This window comes from Hyla sarda, chromosome 12 (assembly GCF_029499605.1).
Source record: "Hyla sarda isolate aHylSar1 chromosome 12, aHylSar1.hap1, whole genome shotgun sequence".
Taxonomy (NCBI): Eukaryota; Metazoa; Chordata; class Amphibia; order Anura; family Hylidae; genus Hyla; species Hyla sarda.
The window spans coordinates 73439165-73459572 of record NC_079200.1 but is presented as its reverse complement, the minus strand read 5'-3'; the positions used below and the strand labels follow the sequence as shown (position 1 = coordinate 73459572).

General features: G+C 46.0%; 1 protein-coding gene across 1 annotated transcript in view; it reads left to right on the top strand.

The window, feature by feature from the left end:
• Nucleotides 1-1598: 1598 nt before the first annotated feature.
• Nucleotides 1599-20408, top strand: part of LOC130296298 (uncharacterized) — a 42081-nt gene continuing 23271 nt past the window's right edge. The window contains exons 1-2 of the mRNA XM_056547690.1: nucleotides 1599-1607; nucleotides 3523-3654. Of these exons, the coding sequence (XP_056403665.1) occupies nucleotides 1599-1607; nucleotides 3523-3654 (141 nt within the window). The remainder of the gene's footprint in view (nucleotides 1608-3522; nucleotides 3655-20408) is intronic.

Here is a 20408-nt window from a genome sequence, read left to right as displayed (position 1 = left end):
ACATGCCCAGGCTCACGGCTCAGGACTACATCCCCATCATGTATTATTATGACTCCATTATATGTAGGCTCACGGCTCAGGACTACATCCCCATCATGTATTATTATGACTCCATTATACGTAGGCTCATGACTCAGGACTACATTCCCATCATGTATGATTGTGACTTCTGTATACGTAGGCTCATGGCTCAGGACTACATCCCCATCATGTATGATTTTGACTCTTATAAGTAGCCTACGTATGATAGACAGTCACAATCATACATGATGGGAATGTAGTCCTGAGCTGTGAGCCTACATATAATAGACAGTCACAATCATACATGATGGGGATGTAGTCCTGAACTGTGAGCCTACATAATGTATGATAGTGTGACTATTATATGTAGACTCACAGTCCAGAACTACATCCCCATCATGTAGGATTGTGACCATTTATCATTTTTAACACTTTAAGTGCTCCAGTGCAACCCTGACCTTGGCAGCAGGCCAGCAGCCACTTACCGGCACTTGCTGCTGCAGGCCTCTCTCTCCTTAGACTCTCCAGCAGCCCAGAGCCAGGGGCCGTGGCTGCTCCTGTCCTGGCAGCGGCCAGAGGGGCTCCTGTCCTGGCAGAGGGGCTCCAGTCCTGGGAGCGTGGCTGTAAGTGCGGCCTGCGCCTCTCCCGTGCGGGTGGACGTCATCCAGACGTAACTTCACGGATGCCTGAACCATCAGCCCCTGCAGTCTTAATTTGCTGGCGGCGGGGGGGCATTTAGGGGGTTTGCGGGGGCGGATGGAGGACGGTCTGTGGGGTAGCGCAACTCGGCTTTATTAAAAAGAAAAAAAAAAAGAAAAAATAGGTCCTTGATTTTTCTGCCCCCTGGTCCGTGCGCCCCTAAGCGAACGCGTGGTCTGCCTTATGCAACTGCCGGGCCTGCCCAAAAGGTAGGTAGTAGGTAATGTCCCCAGTAGGTAGTGCCCCCCGCAGGTAGATAATACCCCCAGTAGGTAGTAGGTAAGCCTCAAGATAGGTAATGTTCCAGTAGCTAGTGCCCCCTGGTAGTTAATGCCCCTAGTAGGTAGTTCCCTCAGTAGGTAGTCCCCCCAAGTATGTAATGCCCATAAAAAGTAGTGCCCTCAGTAGGTAGTGCCCCCAGGTATATAATGCCAATAATAGGTCATTTCCCCAGGTAGGTAATGCCCCCAGGAGGAAGTTTCTCTAGGCAGAATGTGCCCTGAGTAGGTAGTGTCCCTAGGTAGATAATGCCCCCCAGTAGGTACTTTTCCTGGGTTGGTAGTGCTCGCAGTAGATAGTGCCCCAAATTAGTAGCGCCTACTCCTGGCAGCCCCTGTGATGGCTTTAAAGTACCCACAGCCCATCCTGCATTCTAAGTGAATAGAGGTTTGGGGCTAGACTTGGGGTTAGGGGCTGGCAGTGGGCCCCCTTTCTGACATTTAAAGTAAAACTGTCAGCAAAGTCACCCGCACTTACCAGTGATAATGTCTGGTAGTGTGGGTGACGCTGATTAAAATGAGGCTAACCTTGCCCGGATCCGTCGCCTCGTTCGGCCGTTATATTCAGTTTTGTGATTATTGTAATGAGGACCAAGTGGCATGGGCCAGGTTAGAAGCTTGCCTTCGGGCACTGTGACATCGGCTGGGCTAATGAATATTCATTCCCTCCCTTCACTTCTCCCCCTCCTCTCCACTTTCCAAACACGTCTTCTGCACATGTGCTGCTTCCTGGGCTGTACTGAAGCTGCGCCGAGGCTGCTTCCGGGTGTACCCAGGAAGCGGCACATGTGCAGAAGACGTGTTTGGAAAGTGTAGAGGAGGGGGAGAAGCGGAGGGAGGGAATGAATATTCATTAGCCTAGCCAATGTCACAGTGCCCGAAGGCAAGCTTCTAACCCCACCCATGCCACTTTGTCCTCATTATCAAAATTAGAGATGAGCGAACTTTTTAAATAGTCTATATAGTCTTATATATAGTCTTAATCTATATTAAAAACGTCTATTTCTGGCCTACAGAGAGCCTCAATAGGGGTGTAGAACACGTTGCTGTGTTCTAACATGCATATGGAGTGTGCTGGCGTAGTGAAATAATACTGTTATTCAGTATGACATGCAGAATACCGGCATCAGTTTTAGAATCACTGCCGCAGAGCGGCACAATGACAGAGCCTGGTGGTGGCATCAGTATGAGGAGACCATATAGTGGCTGAATGACACAGCGTGGAGGTGTTGGCAGCATGAGGAGACCATATAGTGGCTGAATGGCACAGTGTGGAGGTTTTGGCAGCATGAGGAGACCAAATAGTGGCTGAATGACACAGCTTGGATGAGGCTGAAGCATGAGGAGACATATAGTGGCTGAATGACACACCGTGGAGGTGTTGGCGGCATGAAAAGACCATATAGTGGCAGAATGACACATCCTGGAGCTGGCAGCATGAGTAGACACTAGGGCTTCACAATCCCTAGGATTAAAAGATGAATTCTTAAATTGAAACCAAAGATTTTGGGTAGCTAGTGCTACCATAACAAAATTTTGGCACAACTGCACTGGACCTAAGCTTAGCAGAAGAGCAGAGCTCAAAGAGAAAGAAGCAAGCTCCACCCAGGGCTTATATGGGGGAGACTAGCAGGGTGCCCATAGGTCACTCTTGGGATCACCTGGTCACTGGTACCTCCTGGGTAATCACATGGTATAACTATTAAAGCAATTTGACTTTGTAACTGCTTTCTGAAGATACTTAAGACAACAATATACATATCAATATACATAGATTCATAGATTGGACTGCCGGAGGCTATCTACCCAATGCCTTGGATGCTGGGGCCCCTCGGTTCTCAACTCTTCTCCCCAGAACTCAATATACGTTGTTACACTATACAACAGTGTTACCTTTACATTTAGCTATTCTGTCACTCTACAGGCATTATCTAGATATCAGGCGAACCCTCTGGCCAGTAGAGTACCCTATACACTTGGACAGGAGAGAAAACATTAGACACATAACTGTAAATAGCGAGCAAAAGGATACTGGTAGACGGCACTCACAGGTAAAAACTTGCGGTTCCTTTATTGGGACAAGCTGGATACAAAGCAACGTGTAGTCAAGCGGCAGAGGTCACGTCTAAGTGCTCTGTGCAGCGCGAAACCGGCCGCTTGACTACACGTTGCTTTGTATCCAGCTTGTCCCAATAAAAGAACCGCAAGTTTTTACCTGTGAGTGCCGTCTACCAGTATTCTTTTGCTCGCTATGGATTAATCTATGTTCCGTAAGGACTGAGCACCACGCAGAACAGCGGAGGATAGTAATTAAGCAGTGTGATCAGACTCCTACAAAAAGGTACAGACTTGTTTCACATGTGTAACATAACTGGAAATATTTAGAACTCGTGGACTGGGACGACAAATAATGTTACAGTCTTATCTTAACTATTTGCATATGTGTGGACCACGTTTACCATATGTGAACTGACTATGTGTGGTACATAACTCTACATTATGAGTTAATCTTTGTACCTGGCAGGAATTTGTCCTTGTGTCGACTGCTGGAACCTACGCAACACCACTTCTGGGGAATATGGAACTCTTGCATCTTTGGGAGACCTTGGAGACTCTGAAGCTGCAGCTAACACTTCCTCGACAAATTCAAGAGCGGGTATTGGTCCAGGGCTGGCGGGACCCAGAGTTGCTTGCATCTGCACTGGAGAGGCTGAAGACTTAGTTGGTACTCTAGAGACTGGCGTATAGGCCGGAGCCAATGGTGACAAGACTAGGACTGGTGGGGAGACAAGTATTGGTTAAACCAGCCCCAGGGTTGGTGAGACACCGAAGATCGCAGGCTGAGTTGGAGAAAACATGGGGAAATCCATGGATGGGTGGATTCCCTCATCTGGGACATATTCTCTCACAGGTGTGACAGCTGGAGGAAGTGGTGCTGAGAGCACTGGTAGATCTTCTTTCAGACACAATTTGGTTCGGTTTCGGTGAACAACTTGTAGCTCATACCCAGACTTTTTTACTTCGTACACATCAGAGTCCAGATAGGGTACGGCCGTCACCGTGTACGGTTCTGTCTCCCAGATAGAGTCTAACTTGTGGGTCCTTGGAAACTTCCGCAGATTTTATTGCCAGACTGAAGTGGTTTGGCAGAAGCATGACGGTTATAATCCTCCTGTTGGCTCTGCTGGGCCTCGCCCATCTTCTTGCTGGCAATTTCTTTGGCCTCTTGGATTCTTTGCTGGTGGTCAGAGACCCACCCCAGGGAGGCTTGCGGAGAGTTGTTGAATGGGGCTTGGAGCCCAAATGTTCGGTCTTTTGGCAGCTGTCCATGGCATCCCATCATCAAGTAGAAAGGGGTGTACCCCGTAGAACAGTGGACTGTGTTATTATAGATCTCCAATAGTTCAGGCAGCAGTCGGGGCCACTGTTCTTATCTTGACACAGAGGCGGCTCGCAACATGTCGAAAAAGACTTGGTTGATGTGGTCAGCCCATTCCCCTGGGGGTGATAAGCAGTAGTCCGGAGTTTCTTGCAGGCATGGAATTGACACAGCTCTTGGAAGAGTTCGGCCTCGAAGGCCATTCCCTGGTCCATTAGGACAGACTCCAGACACCCAAGGGTTTGCACCCAATTGGAGTAGAATAACTGGGCCCCTGTCTTGGCTGTAAGATCTTTGATGGGGGCAACGACAACCATTTAGAGTAGTGATCCACCATGGTGAGAGCATAAGTGTACCCGGATCAGGAAGGAGACAACTTGACATGGTCTAGCATGACCAACTGATTAGGCCTTTCACTCTGTATGGAATGGAGGGGTGCTCTGGCCTCCTTGCACACATTCTTGGTGACATTACAGGCAGCACATTCACTGCGCCATTTCTCAAAGTCGCTCCGCATTCTGATCCAGTGGAATCTTCACCTGACAGTAGCTTCGGTCTTGTGGACTCCAAAGTGTTCCGACTGATCATGGTATGCGTTGAGGACCATTGCCACGTCTCTCCGGGGAACAATAACCTGATGAAGTCGCTCACCAGTCGAGCCCTTTGTGCACAAACAGTCGCTTCCTCTGTCACCACAGAAGGTTTCAGCTCAAATCACACTGGGCTCGGCATGGACGGGTTGGTACCTTTTTTGCCAGAAGGTAGTCCAACAGATCCCCCATGACTCGCCTTTCATCTTGAAGAGTCTTCCAGGTGTACAGGTCTTCTTTAACCTTTTTTTGGACCTGGGTTCACCGTCCATCAGGGTGGTCACAACATTCTGGTTCACGAACCGTTGATAAAATGGGGGCATCTCCATGTCCTCCCACACGTCTTCGACAAGTGGTTCTTCGCCGGGGGTCATCCAAGATAGTACATCCGCATTGACATTCGACTTGCCATTTCTGTACTTGATGGTGAAACTAATTGTCTAATCTTGAAGCCCAATGTTGTTCGATGGCACCCAACTTGACAGTGTTCAGGTGGGCCAAAGGGTTATTATCCGTGTAGACAGTAAATGGAGTGGCAGCCAAGTAGTCTTTGAACTTTTCGGTCACAGCCCATACCAGGGCAAGAAGTTCTAACTTGAATGAACTGTAGTTTGCATCGTTCTTCTCTGCTCCTCGCAGGTTACGACTGGCATAGGCAACTACTCGCTCTTGCCTTTCCTGGACTTGGGACAGGACAGCTCCCACTATTTTGAAACTGGCATTGGCATCTAACTGGATCGGCTGACTGTAGTCTGGGTACGCCAGGATGGGTGGTTTTGTCAGCAGACATTTAAGAGCTCGGAACACTGTCTCTTGCACTTCGCCCCATTCAACAGGTAGTTTCCCATTGTAGTTCTCCTTCGCCGTACCCCGTAAGAGAGCTGTGAGGGGTTCTGCAATCTGGGCGAAGTGGCTAGTGAACCCGACGGTAGTAGCCGGAAAATCCCAGCAAGCTCCTGACATTTTTCACCGAGCACGGGGTAGGCCAGTTCTTGACAACTTCCACCTTTTCAGAATTGTGCTGGACTCCCTCGGCGCTGACAACATGACCCAGGTACCTGAGGTTTGAGCAAGTGACACTTTGATGGCTTGATCTTAAGCTCATGCTTGATCAGGACTTGCAAGACGTCTGACAGATGACTGAGATGTTCCTGGTAGGACTTGGAATACACAATGACATTGTCCAGGTACAATAGGACACTTTGAAAATTCAGATGGCCCAGGCACCTTTCCATCAGACGCTGAAATGTAGCAGGGGCTTTACATAGCCCAAACGGCATACTTTTAAACTCGAACAGTCCCATGAGTGTCACGAAGGCGGTCTTCTCCTGGTCTTCCACGGCCTTGGGCACTTGCCAATATCCGCTGGTTAAGTCCAGGGTGGAGAAGTAAGCAGCAGACCCGAGGGTTGTGAGTGACTCCTCAATCCTTGGCATAGGATAAGCGTCCTTATGTGTGACATTGTTCAGTTTCCTGTAGTCGACACAGAAGTGGATGGTTCCGTCTTTTTTCTTGACCAGGACAAGTGGTGCCACCCAGGAACTCTGACTTTCTTGGATGACATTGGCCTCTTTCATATCAGCCAGCATCTTCTTGACAGTCTTATACATGCCTGGCGCGACCGGGCGGTGTCTTTCCTTGATAGGTGGGCTGTTGCCTGTGAGGATTCGGTGTTGGATCATGGACGTATGCCCGAAATCTGTGGGGTATTTGCTAAAAGCTTCATGGCACCTTTTGGCGACATTGCTGACTCCATTGACTTGGTCCCTTGGGGTAGTGTAATTTCCAACTTGGAGTTGTGCCCATCAGGGCTCGGGAGGACTCGTACTGGATCCTTCAGCCACTTGGGCTGAACGCTGGCGGGCCGCCATACGCTCTGTTAAGATGTCCTTTGACTCTATGAGATATAACTGGGCTACTGGGGTTTATTTGGGTAACACAGTAGCAGCAGGTATCAGACAGGTTGACTAACAGGACTGGAACTCTCCGTTGGTAATGGTGACAAGGAGGGGCACTGTCGCCTGGTTGACCTGGAGAGCTGGGTTCTGACATTTTGTTGAATTTTGAGTGCACTGTCGCTTTAAGAAGAATAAGATGCTTTCCCCTTTAAGATAATTGCTGAAGTGCTGCAGCGTTGGCTAGTGGGAGTACTATACTGAATGCTCCCCCTCTATTTTGCAGGTACCCAGTAGTAATTTGTCTTGTGACCAGACTTGCGGACACTAGTGGGTAAATGCTGATAGTTACCACCACCGGAGACTTGATACTGGTAATCGTTGGCGTTTGCAGAGTCTGCGCTGCAACGTGTGCTTGATAGAAGACAGCGGAGCCGGACGCAGCTGCCGGAACCTCCAATATGGCTGGGCCGAAGGAACTGCTTATTTTGGTCTGGTCGGCAAAGTCTTCCCCTGTGCAAGAGAGGGCGGCTCTTTAGTTCCTCCTCACTGTGCTAGGGATATGACACTGTTGGGGACTGACGGGGCTGAGCTGCAACTACTCTTGTGCACCGGAAACACCGGTCCCAATGAACCCTTTCAGGTACAGACTCTCTACAATACACAATGGCAAATGACAGTCTTTTCTTCACCTCCCCCTCTGTTTCACAAGCAACACGAGTATAACACTTTTCACTTGCAAAGTCCCATACACTTTTTGGTGCAGACTTAAATCGCATTGGCATGCAGTTTTTACAGACAATATTGGACACAGTTCAGACTAGGGGCAGTACTTGTGGCATAAGGCACACACCTGTATCCTGTTTGTGACGCCAAAAGTTGTGGTGGCGGTGTGTGTGGTGCAGGGCAGATGTTGTTACCCTAGGGGCAGATGGCATTAACCCCTTGTATTCGTAACGCCAGGGCATGGTTTAGCCTATAACTACCCGAAGGTATACTGCTGGATCCTGGGCTAGACACGGGGGGCAATGAAGACTCCAACGCCAAGTTATGGACAACGGTAGCTTTACTGAGGGTAGAAAGTTGGTAAAGTCTATACAGTTCAGCCAGGGCCTAAGGGGGTGACCAGTGATGAAGAAACCTTAAGGGCTTGCTGGGACTTGTAGAAGGAGTTGAAAATTGAATGCAGACCACACTGACTTGACAGATGACAGGGACTGACTTGACTTGATTTATAAAGCTGTGACTTTAGCTTACTTGACTTGATGGTGGCTGCAGGACTTGACTTTGAGGTCTCCAACACTCTGGACACACACACTAGGCGACTGCACTGGACCTCAGCTTAGCAGAAGAGCAGAGCTCAAAGAGAGAGAAGCTCCACCCAGGGCTTATATGGGGGAGACTAGCAGGGAGCCCATAGGTCACTCTTGGGATCCCCTGGTCACTGGTACCTCCTGGGTAACAATCACATGACATATCACATGGTATAACTCTTAAAGAAACATTACATTTTATAACACTTTACATATTTACAATGGGGAAATAAGTGCATTGGGCCTTGGGGACACTGAAGGAGGCTGCCTGACAGGACAGCAGGAGCATGGGGTAACACCTCCCGTACTGGGCAACCACAGATAGATAGATATGAGATAGATGGATCAGTGTTTCTCAACCAGTTTGCCTCCAGCTGTTGCCAAACTACAACTTCCAGCATGCCCACACAGCCAAAGGCATGCTGGGAGTTGTAGTTATGAAACAGCTGGAGGTACTCCTGTTAGAAAACGCTAAGATAGATAGATTGAAAGATATATAGATAGATATGAGCTGCATAGATAAATATATAGATCATCGTTTCCCAACCAGGATGCCTCCAGCTGTTGCAACACTACAACTCCCAGCATGCCCACACAGTCAGACATATGCTGGGAGTTGTAGTTTTGCAACAGCTGGAGGCACCCTGGTTGGGAAACACTGAGATAGATAGAGAGACAGACAGACGGAAAGTAGAGAGCTATATAGAAAGTTACTTACTGAACATGGCATCAGCTGTGGGCAGGGGAATGCTTCCTTTTCCCAGCACCTCTGGGCAGCTCAGAGTCTGTGGTGGAGCAGGATCACCAGTAGGACTGCACACAGGGGTCATGAGTGGGAGGAGGGAGGAGCGTTGCTCTCAGCTGCTCTTTTCCTCCCAGAGAGTCAGTACAGCCCCTGCACTGATTGAAAAGGCCTGAAGGGGAAACTGTAAGTAAAGACTCTGGCAGCAGCGGACACTTCTCAGGCTGTGCCCGACCTGTCAGTTGCAGTATCCCCCTGATGGCGGCCCTGGGCACAGTTATAGCTGTGGGTGGAAGCTGCGGCTGCTTTGTATTAAGAGCAGGCAGGGGAATGGCCCAGCCCACAGATGGCCGGCCCACCTGGAAAATGCCCCGTGTGCCCGATGGCCAGTGGGCAGCAGTGACCCAACCGTAGGCTTTAAAGGGGTATTCTGGGTTTATACATCTTATTCCCTATCCAAAGGATAGGGTATAAGATGTATGATAACAGGGGTCCCGCCAATGGGGACCCTCGTGATCTCGGTGCAGCCCCCGGCATTCTGTGCCGGGCGCTGCTTCCAAGACAGGGATTTGATGTCATGGTTACGCCCCCTAGTGACATCACACCATGCCCCCTCCATTCATGTCATGACGCTGTTGCTGTTCCTGAACCTTGTTCCTGTCTGCTCTGTGGGGATACTGTGTTATGTTTCCAGGCGCCAAGAGAGTATTTCATCTTACAAGGGGACCTTTCTGCCTTACATTGATCTATTTTAAAGGGGTATTCTGTGTTTATACATCCAAAGGATAGGGGATAACATGTATGATCGTAGGGGTCTCGCCGCGTGGGTCCCCTGCGATCTTGGTGCAGCCCCCGGCATTCTGTGCTAGGCACTGCTTCCGAGACGTCGACGTGACGTCATGACATGAATGGAGGGGGCATGGCATGACATCACTAGGGGGCATAACCATGACATCTCATCCCCGTCTTGGAAGCAGCGCTCGGCACAGAATGCCAGGGGCTGCACCAAGATCGCGGGGTCCCCAGCGGCGGGACCCCTGCGCTCATACATCTTATCTCCTATCCTTTGGCCAATAGCCAATTGGGTGTGTCTATTTATAGTCAGCCGAGCCTAGCCTCAGCACTGGTGATTATCTTCATTTTATCGTGACTTGCTGCTATGCTGGACATGCTGCTAATGGAGGCTGGGTGAAACACTCTTTGTTTGAGCTTTTAATCTACTATCTCTGTTTTAGCATGCACTTTATATTTTCTGGTTTTAGACATGTTATGTGGCATGCTCTTAGTAGATTTTAAGCTGTGTTTGTTTAGTCGGTTTTAGGATTTATTTACCCTTTCTGCTATGTGTCTGTTCACACTGTTTCCTCTTGTATCCGTTTATGTGAAGTTCTGTGTTTTATATTTCTGTTTTCCTACTGAGCCAGCATCCTGACCTTGATGGAGTGTGCTGCTGGCCAGTATTCTATTTGGATTTATTATTAATGGCTACTCCTATAGTGGAAGTGGAGTGGAGTGTCCAGTTTGTGTGTCCAGTGTGAACAATGTCCTATGTTAGGCATCCCTGTTTCTGCTCCATGGGGACATCCTTGTCTACTGGAGGTGTTCTGAAGGGATTACGATTTCTGTCTTGTTTTTTTTTATTTTAAAAAGAGAAAAAAACACAAGTCAGAAATCGCAATCCCTTCATAACACCTCCATTACAACACAACAAGATATACCCCAGAGTAGTGGGCCCAGAATCAAGACACTAGAAGTGCCTGAGGCAACGTTTACCAGACAGGACAAAATCCTGTACTGGGATACCACACATTAAATGCAAGAAATATTAACCCTTGCATTTTGCTTTCCTCGGTGAATGCATTAAAGGAGTACTATGGCGCTTTTTTTTTTATTAACCCTCCGTGCCCGGGCTGCAAAATGAAACAAAACAAACTTTAACTCACCTGCCTATGTTCCCCCGTTGCTCTGATGTCAGTGTCGCGTTCTCCGGTCCCTGTCTTCTTCCACTTCCTGCGGATCGGTGAGTCACGCTGTTCTCAGCGTATCACCTGCCGCAGCAGGACCCGCAGGAAGCGGAAGAAGACAGGGACCGGAGAACGGGACACCGACATCGGAGGAACATAGGCAGGTGAGTTAAAGTTTGTTTTGTTTCATTTTGCAGCCTGGGCACAGAAGGTTAATAAAAAATGCACCATAGTACTCCTTTAAATTTAATGCAACACATAAAATATATTTAACAAAGAACTCTCCAGTACCTGATATACACATTATGCATTAAGCAAACCTTTTACTCTCAGTCCATACTTGGACACAGTACATTTTGAAACAATTATTTTTTAAATCCATTAACACAGGTGCATAGTTTGTTATAGTGTATCAGAACTCCCTGTAATAGGTTTTTTCAGCTTTTTCAGCTAGACATGGCCAAGTGCGATTCCCAACCTGTGGCTCTTCAGATGTTGCTTTTATACAGTGGGTATGCCATGTCAGTGATGGAAGAATTCTCCTGGCAAATGCCACACCCAAATCCCTCCATTAGATGGTCATATAGTCAGCATTCCTTTTGTTAAAGGGGTACTTCATCGATAGACATGTGATCCCCTATCCAAAGGCCGGACCCCCCACGATCTCTGCACTGGCACCCCAGTCATCCAGTGCACAGAGCGAACTCTGCTTTGTGCCGGATGACTGGCGAACACAGCTGCCACGCCCCCTCCATTCATGTCTATAGGAGGAGGCGTGACAGCTCTGTACTAGCCGTCACACCCCTTCCATAGACATGGGTGGAGCGTACCTGACGTCACGATCACAGAAGCCCATGGCTCCATAGGGGATAACATGTCTAGGGGCAGAGTACCCTTTAAAATTTGTTTCTGTTGCTGCAACTTACGAAGGCAGTGGCTTTACACCACTTCGGCTGACACCAGACATTGAGAAATCCATGAAACTCCAAGTGAACAAATCATGTGCCTATGCTGTTTTCAGACAGGTTGTGCGGCAGTAGTAAGCGTTACAACAAAGCAAACATCCTGCAAGTAGTCAGTGGGCTGATAAGACATCTTGTGCGTGTACTGTTTATATATTATGTGATAGTTTGATATTTGAATCCAGTCTATATCACATATACTGTAGTCTGTTGTACTTTCATTGCCTGTATTACCATTGAGCAGGTGCAGTATATTTAGCTGGGTGCAGAAATGTGTCGCCCCATTCAATGACTTTCCTGTGTTATCTGACTGAACCCTTATGGTGTGAATATTTTCTGCAAATGTAGCTATTTCTACTGATATTTTCCAGGATAAATGTTACAGGCGAAATCAGCAAAATCACTAATTGGAGATTGTGCGATATTTGGGTTATTTAAGATGCGCGCCCTCCGGACATGAAGACTGAGAGGTGATACAAGGAAGGAACTGGAGAAAAGCACAGGATGCAAATACAGATAAAGAGCAAATCCACTAAAGTGTAATAATACATAATCTTCTCTCTACTTGTGGCTGTATTATTATTGAGACACTCTTGCACATAGAAGGCAATTATATAGTAGTTATAATTTTGAACATAGAAGGCAGTATTATAGTAGGTATATTCTTGTATATAGGTGGCAGTATTATAGTTGTTATATTCTTGTATATAGGAGCAGTATCATAGTAGTTATAGAAACATAGAATGTGTCGGCAGATAAGAACCATTTGGCCCATCTAGTCTGCCCAATAATCTGAATCCTATCAATAGTCCCTGGCCCTATCTTATATGAAGGATAGCCTTATGCCTATCCCATGCATGTTTAAACTCCTTCACTGTATTTACAGTGACCACTTCTGCAGGAAGGCTATTCCATGCATCCACTACTCTCTCAGTAAAGCAATACTTCCTGATATTACTGCAGAAATCGTTGCACCTCTAATTTAAAACAATGTCCTCTTGGTGGTAGTTTTTCTTCTTTTAAATATGCTCTCCACCTTTACCGTGTTGATTCCTTTTATGTATTTAAAAGTCTCTATCATATCCTCTCTGTCTCTTCTTTCTTCCAAGCTATACATGTTAAAGGGGTATTCCAGGATTTTTTTTTTATTTGACTATGCTACAGGGGCTGTAAAGTTAGTGTAGTTCATAATATAGTGTATTTACCTGTGTGTGACAGTTTTCTGACAATTCTTCTGTGATTTTCACTCCAATATTTATTTTTATCAGCATACAAAATGACTGTTGTCTCAGATTTTTCCCAGGTTGCAATGTGGCCGAGACCTGACCTCACTAGTCAGCTGATGACAGGGAGCCTGTCTGCTTCAATGGGTGGAGAGATCGCTTGGTGGGAGAGAGATCAATCTGCAACTAATGCAACAGCTGTAGGCACCCTGATTGAAAACCACAGGTCTTATGAATGGTTGCAGCTCCTTTATGTTTCAATGGATGGGGTGGCTGATGTGTGGGAGGGAGGAAAATGGAATTGTGGGATTTGTAGTCAAAAAAAGAAAAGTCAAACAGGAAATGCCAGTTCAAAAAAAGCTAGCCACAGTGTTATGGTAATCTCACAGCATAGCCATTTAGTCCCAAGACAAGCACAGATCCTTCCTAAGCATGTCCATTACTGTCTGCCAGGTACCTACTAAAATCACCTTATGGTGGATAACCCCTTTAAGGTCCTTTAACCTTTCCTGATAAGCTTTATCCTGCAATCCATGTACTAGTTTAGTAGCTCTTCTCTGAACTCGCTCTAGAGTATCTATATCCTTTTGGAGATACGGCCTCCAGTACTGTGCACAATATTCCAAGTGAGGTCTCACCAGTGTTCTGTATAGCGGCATGAGCACTTCATTCTTTCTATTGCTTATACCTCTCCCTATACATCCAAGCATTCTGCTAGCGTTTCCTGCTGCTCTATTACATTGTCTTCCTACCTTTAAGTCTTCTGAAATAATTACTCCTAAATCCCTTTCATCAGATACTGAGGTCAGGACTGTGTCAAATATTCTATATTCTGCCCGAAGAGTTTTTACGCACCAGGTGAATTATATTGCACTTATCCACATTACATTTCAGTTGCCAGAGTTCTGACCATTCTTCTGGTTTGCCTAAATCCTTTTCCATTTGGCGTATCCCTCCAGGAACATAAACCCTGTTACATATATTTGTGTCATCAGCAAAAAGACGTACCTTACCATCGAGACCTTTTGCGATATCACTAATGAAGATATTAAACAAAATTGGTCCCAGTACAGATCCCTGAGGTACCCCACTGGTAACAAGACCTTGCTCTGAATATACTCCATTGACTACAACCCTCTGTTGTCTGTCACTCAGACACTGCCTAATCCACTCAACAATATGGGAGTCCAAGGTCAATAACTGTAGTTTACTGATAAGTCTTCTATGTGGGACAGTGTCAAAAGCCTTACTAAAATCTAGATATGCGATGTCTACTGCCCCTTCGCCATCTATTATTTTAGTCACCCAATCAAAAAAAATCAATAAGATTTGTATGACATGATGTTCCTGAAGTAAACCCATGTTGTTTTTCATCTTGCAATCCATGGGATTTTAGATGTTCCACAATCCTATCCTTTAGTAGGGTTTCCATTAATTTCCCCACTATTGATGTCAGACTTACTGGTTTATAGTTGTTTGATTTTTCCCTACTACCTTTCTTGTGAATGGGCACGACATTTGCTAATTTTAAATCTTCCGGGACGACTCCTGTTACCAGTGATTGGTTAAATAAATCTGTTGACGGTTTTGCTAGCTCACTGCTAAGTTTTTTTAATAATTTTGGGTGTATCCCATCAGGCCCCTGTGACTTGTTTATCTTCACTTTAGACAGCAAACGTAGAACCTCTTCCTCTGTAAAGACACATGCATCAAACGATTAATTAGTCTTCCTCCCTAATTGAGGTCCTTTTCCTTCTTTTTCTGAAAACTGAACAGAAGTATTCATTAAGGCAGTCGGCCAGCCCTTTATTCTCTTCTACATACCGTATTTATCGGGGTATACCACGCACCGGCCTATAACACGCACCCTCATTTTACCAAGGATATTTGGGTAAAAAAAGTTTTTTACCCAAATATCCATGAAAAAATGAGGGTGCATGTGTGCGCGTGTATACCCCGATATACCCCCAGGAAAGGCAGGGGGAGAGAGGCCGTCGCTGCCCGCTTCTCTCCCCCTGCCTTTCCTGGGGTCTAGAGCGCTGCTGTCGGCCCTTTTCACCCCCTGGTTATCGGCGCCGCTGCCCGGTCTGTCCCCCTGACTATCGGTGCCGGCGCCGATAGCCAGGGGGAGAGAAGTGGCGCCGACAGCCAGGGGGAGAGAAGGGGCAGCGGCACCCATTGCCGGCGCCGCTGCCCGTTGCCTCCCCCCATCCCCGGTGGCATAATTACCTGAGTCGGGTCCGCGGTGCTCCAGGCCTGAGTCGGGTCCGCGCTGCTCCGCTGCTCCAGGCCTCCGTCGTTGCTATGCGCTGAACGGCGCGGCGCATGACGTCAGAGCGCCGCGCTGTGCATAGCAGCGATGCTGGGGACCGGCATCGTTTCTATGCACGGCGCGGCGCTCTGAAGTCATGCGCCGCGCCGTTCAGCGCATAGCAACGACGGAGGCCTGGAGCAGCAGAGCAGCGCGGACCCGACTCAGGTAATTATGCCACCGGGGATGGGGGGAGGCAACGGGGCAGCGGCGCCGGCAATGGGTGCCGCTGCCCCTTCTCTCCTCCTGGCTGTCGGCGCCGCTTCTCTCCCCCTGGCTATCGGCGCCGGCACCGATAGTCAGGGGGACAGAACGGGCAGCGGCGCTGATAACCAGGGGGTGAAAAGGGCCGACAGCAGCGCTCTAGACCCCAGGAAAGGGAGGGGGAGAGAAGCGGGCAGCGACGGCCTCTCTCCCCCTGCCTTTCCTGGGGGGGTATCGGCGTATAACACGCACACAGACTTTAGGCTAAAAATTTTAGCCTAAAAAGTGCGTGTTATACGCCGATAAATACGGTACCTTCCTTACTTTGTTTTTAATTTAGTTATTCCTTGTTTTAATTTCCTTTTTTCATTTATGTATTTGAAGAATTTCTTAACCTTTTTTTCACAGACTGAGCTAGTTTTTCTTCTGCCTGCGCTTTAGAAGTTCTAGTACATAGAGGCAGTATTATAGTAGTTCTACTCTTTTACATGACAGCAGTAATATATTAGTTATACTCTAGTATATTGAGAACAGTATTGTAGTAGTTATTTTCTTGTATAAAGTGGAAGTATTGTAGTAGTTATAGTCTTGTACTTAGGTCTAGTATTAGAAGTTATATTCTTGTACATAAGAGCCATAATATAGTAGTAATATTCCTGTACACAGGAGCAGTATTATAGTAGTTTTATTATTGTGCATAAAAGCAGTATTGTAGTAGTTATAGTCCTGTACATAGGAGACAGTATTATAGGAGTTATTTTCTTATACATAGAGGGCAGCTTTTTAGTAGCTATATTCCTGTACTTAGAGGTAGTATTATAGTATTTATATTCTTGTACATAAAATGTGGTATAATAGTAGTTGTATTTTTGTACTGTTAGTTGCTATAACTGATGACTATACAGGGAAACCTGCATAGAACATTTTTTATTTAATTAGTATTTATGCTCGGGCTACAAGCAATGCTATGCGTCAGTTTTACTAACAAACAGACCTTACACAGTGGTTGAAATGTGCCATAAGCAGACATTGCATACGTACCTGTATGACTGATAGTTGACCCTACTATAGCGGTTGATAAACCGCGTCCGAGGGCACGCCTATAAAGGGCAAAAAATGCAAACCAAGTAGGAAGGAAAACAAAGTTGCTAAACAAATTACCATATCAAACCAAAGACTGAAGGCATCAAACATGTCCTTCCGTAGACTCTATAACTAACAAGACAGCGCAAGAATGATCAACCTGAACTCTAACCACCTGAGCAGACACCTGGCATTATGGAGCTGAGGATGCCGCACCTATTCAAGGAAAACCTGCCACTGGGACCAGATCACAGATGACCTCCAAACTGCCGTATCAACATAATTATACAAACTTACCAGTGACAAGCTCAGTAGAAGAGGAACCGAATTTCTATCAGACACAGGCATAACATCATCGGTATTTTGCAATAAAGGGAAAAAAAATACAAATACTAGGGCAAATGCATAAGGACCTAAAAACGAAAACCTACAATCCAATGAAAATCATCGACCAGCCCCTAAGTAAATATACCGTAGCATAGCTAAGACACCAGCCTGAAAGTACAATCTGTGGAGATGCCATTCAACCTGTGGATATCACTAAAGATACGCGGAACTAAATGAAGAAAAAATAAAAACAAGCAGCAAAACATTTTTTTTATTAATATACAGTACAGACCAAAAGTTTGGACACACCTTCTCATTCAGAGTTTTCTTTATTTTCATGACTATGAAAATTGTAGATTCACATTGAAGGCATCAAAACTATGAATTAACACATGTGGAATTATACACATAACAAAAAAGTGTGAAACAGCTGAAAATATGTCGTATTCTAGCCACCTTTTGCTTTGATTACTGCTTTGCACACTCTTGGCATTCTCTTGTTGAGCTTCAAGAGGTAGTCACCTGAAATGGTTTTCACTTCACAGGTGTGCTGGTGTGGAGGAGGAGGTGTGATGGTGTGGAGGTGCTTTGCTGGTGACACTGTTCGGGATTTATTCAAAATTGAAGGCATACTGAACCAGCTTCCGGTTTGCGTTTAGTTGGACCATCATTTATTTTTCAACAGGACAATGACCCCAAACACACCTCCAGGCTGTGTAAGGGCTATTTGACCAACAAGGAGAGGGATGGGGTGCTGCGCCAGATGACCTGGCCTCCACAGTCACCGGACCTGAACCCAATCGAGATGGTTTTGGGTGAGCTGGACCGCAGAGTGAAGGCAAAAAGGGCCAACAAGTGCTAAGCATCTCTGGGAACTCCTTCAAGACTGTTGGAAGACCATTTCAGGTGACTACCTCTTGAAGCTCATCAAGAGAATGCCAAGAGTGTGCAAAGCAGTAATCAAAGCAAAAGGTGCTAGAACCTAGAATATGACATATTTTCACACGTTTTTGTTATGTCTATAATTCCACATGTGTTAATTCATAGTTTTGATGCTTTCAATGAGAATCTACAATTTTCATAGTCATGAAAATAGAGAAAACTCTGAATGAGAAGGTGTGTCCAGACTTTTGGTCTGTACTGTGTGTATATATATATATATATATACATATATATATATATATATATATATATATATATATATACCCCTCCCCCAACGACTATAAGCACAGAAATGATGCTGAGTAAATATCAGAGACACACCAACCTGAACTTTTAAAGTTTAACATAAAGCAATCTATTCTTGTTCGCCAGAAGGACATGATACTCCAGGCGGATGCCTGAGAACCGTTCCGTTAGAAGAAAACTTCGTCTGAGCCTGAGACCAATCCCAGTGTGGACAGTTTGCCTGTGAAACATTCCTGTTACCTGAAACCCAACCTTACCTGTAACCTAAAAATTACATTATACAGCCAATCCAACAGTAAACATGACAGATCATACGTAACTGCCATATCCATACACGAAACAGGTCTTAGAGTAATCATCATGCCTGAATAGGTGACATACCACTGTTCTACTTACAACCACCTGTGTGTCGGGATGTTATTGCTCGTAAAAACATGTCAGTAACAATAAACTGCACAGTGCATCCCCCTGCAAACGTGTCAGATATGAGGGGCATACAATCACCTATGCGTCGAGATGTTATTGCTCTGAAGCCGTGTCAGCAAACAATAACTGGAGTAGTGCATCCCCCGCAGACGTGGCAGGTGTGACGGGTATACCACTACCTATGTGTCAATGCTCTGAAAGCGAAAAGCGTGCCAGTAACAATAACTACGCAGTGCACCCCCTGCAGACGGGGCAGGTATCATGGGTATACACCGCCTATGTGTCACAAGGTTATTGCTCTGAAAAATGTGTCAGCAAACAATAACTGGAGTAGTGCATCCCCCTGCAGACCTATGTGTCATAAGGTTATTGCTCTGAAAGAGTGTCAGTAACAACAACTATGCATTGCATCCCCCCTGCAGACATGACAGGTATGATGAGTATACAGCCAGCTGTATGTCGTAATATGGCTGTTCTGAAAACGTGTCATTAACAGTAAATCAGCATAGTGCATCCCCCTGCAAACATGGCAGGCACGACAGGACTACACCTCCCATATATGCATGTTTATGGTACAACTCAAAAATGTTCATGTTACCCAAATTGCTTGTGATATATGTATGGAACAAAACCCTCTGTCGAGGTTACACGGCACCAGTTAACGTTGTTGTAACATAACATGTACAAGCGTGAAATAAAATTTGGACATAATGAACCACCATAGCATATGTATGGCAAAAACAAACTGCAACGTATTCATGGTCCAACCATGGAAGTAACAGCTTAGTATAAACTCTATGGGGGGTATTTATCAATTTTGCCTGTTGACAGTTTCTTTTTACCCTTTTTTTTCCCACTTTGGTTTTCGTGGACATGCACCAAATTTATCATTTGGTGCAAGTTGTTAGTAATTTTGGCTCAAATGTTGAAATCAGCTGTTCACAGCGCCTTTTACACAGAACTTACCACCACAGAGGACGCGTATTTTACCCTGTAGAGCAGCCATTTCGGAGTCCCTCCTGCAGTATATCAGCGAGCGATGTGAGTTATTTTCTTTTGTGGGGTTTATAGCCACCATGTGAAATGGATTTTATTTTCAACTTGGGTAGTTTTTTTTTTTTTTTTTTACTTTAGTGCAGTGGTCTTCAACCTGCGGACCTCCAGATGTTGCAAAACTACAATTCCCAGCATGCCCGGACAGCCATTGGCTGTCCGGGCATGCTGGGAGTTGTAGTTTTGCAACATCTGGAGGTCCGCAGGTTGGAGACCACTGCTTTAGTGATTACCTTTCCTGAACCTGTGTGGCCATGTCCAATGCTGGCTCAACGGAGGGTGAAGGTTCCTCAGAGACAACTATGTCGCAGGATAGTATTGAGCAGCCCTGGAGGCATCGCTGCTTTCACAAAAAATGTTTTTATGTTTTTTTACGCCTTTACATTTTCTGACATTGCTAAGTGTGTTTTCCATGTGCAAAATTTCTTGGCGGGGATTTGCACCAAAAAAACGGGATTTGAGCCAAAATTGCGCCAAAGATCGATTGGCGCAAATGATGAATTACTAACTAAAGTTAAAATCACACACAGGACCGTGTGATTTTGAGAAAGTTGTAAAAATGACAGTGGAGAAGATACTGCGCCAAAGTTACGTGAAAAAAAAAAACATAAATCCTTTGATAATAACCTGTCAGGCCCAAGGCCTGATTATTAAAATCCTATATGTGTATTATAAATTATAACTGTGTGTGATGTATTATTCAAGACATGGGTCAGAGGTCATTCAGACGGTGTATTCTTTTGTGTATTG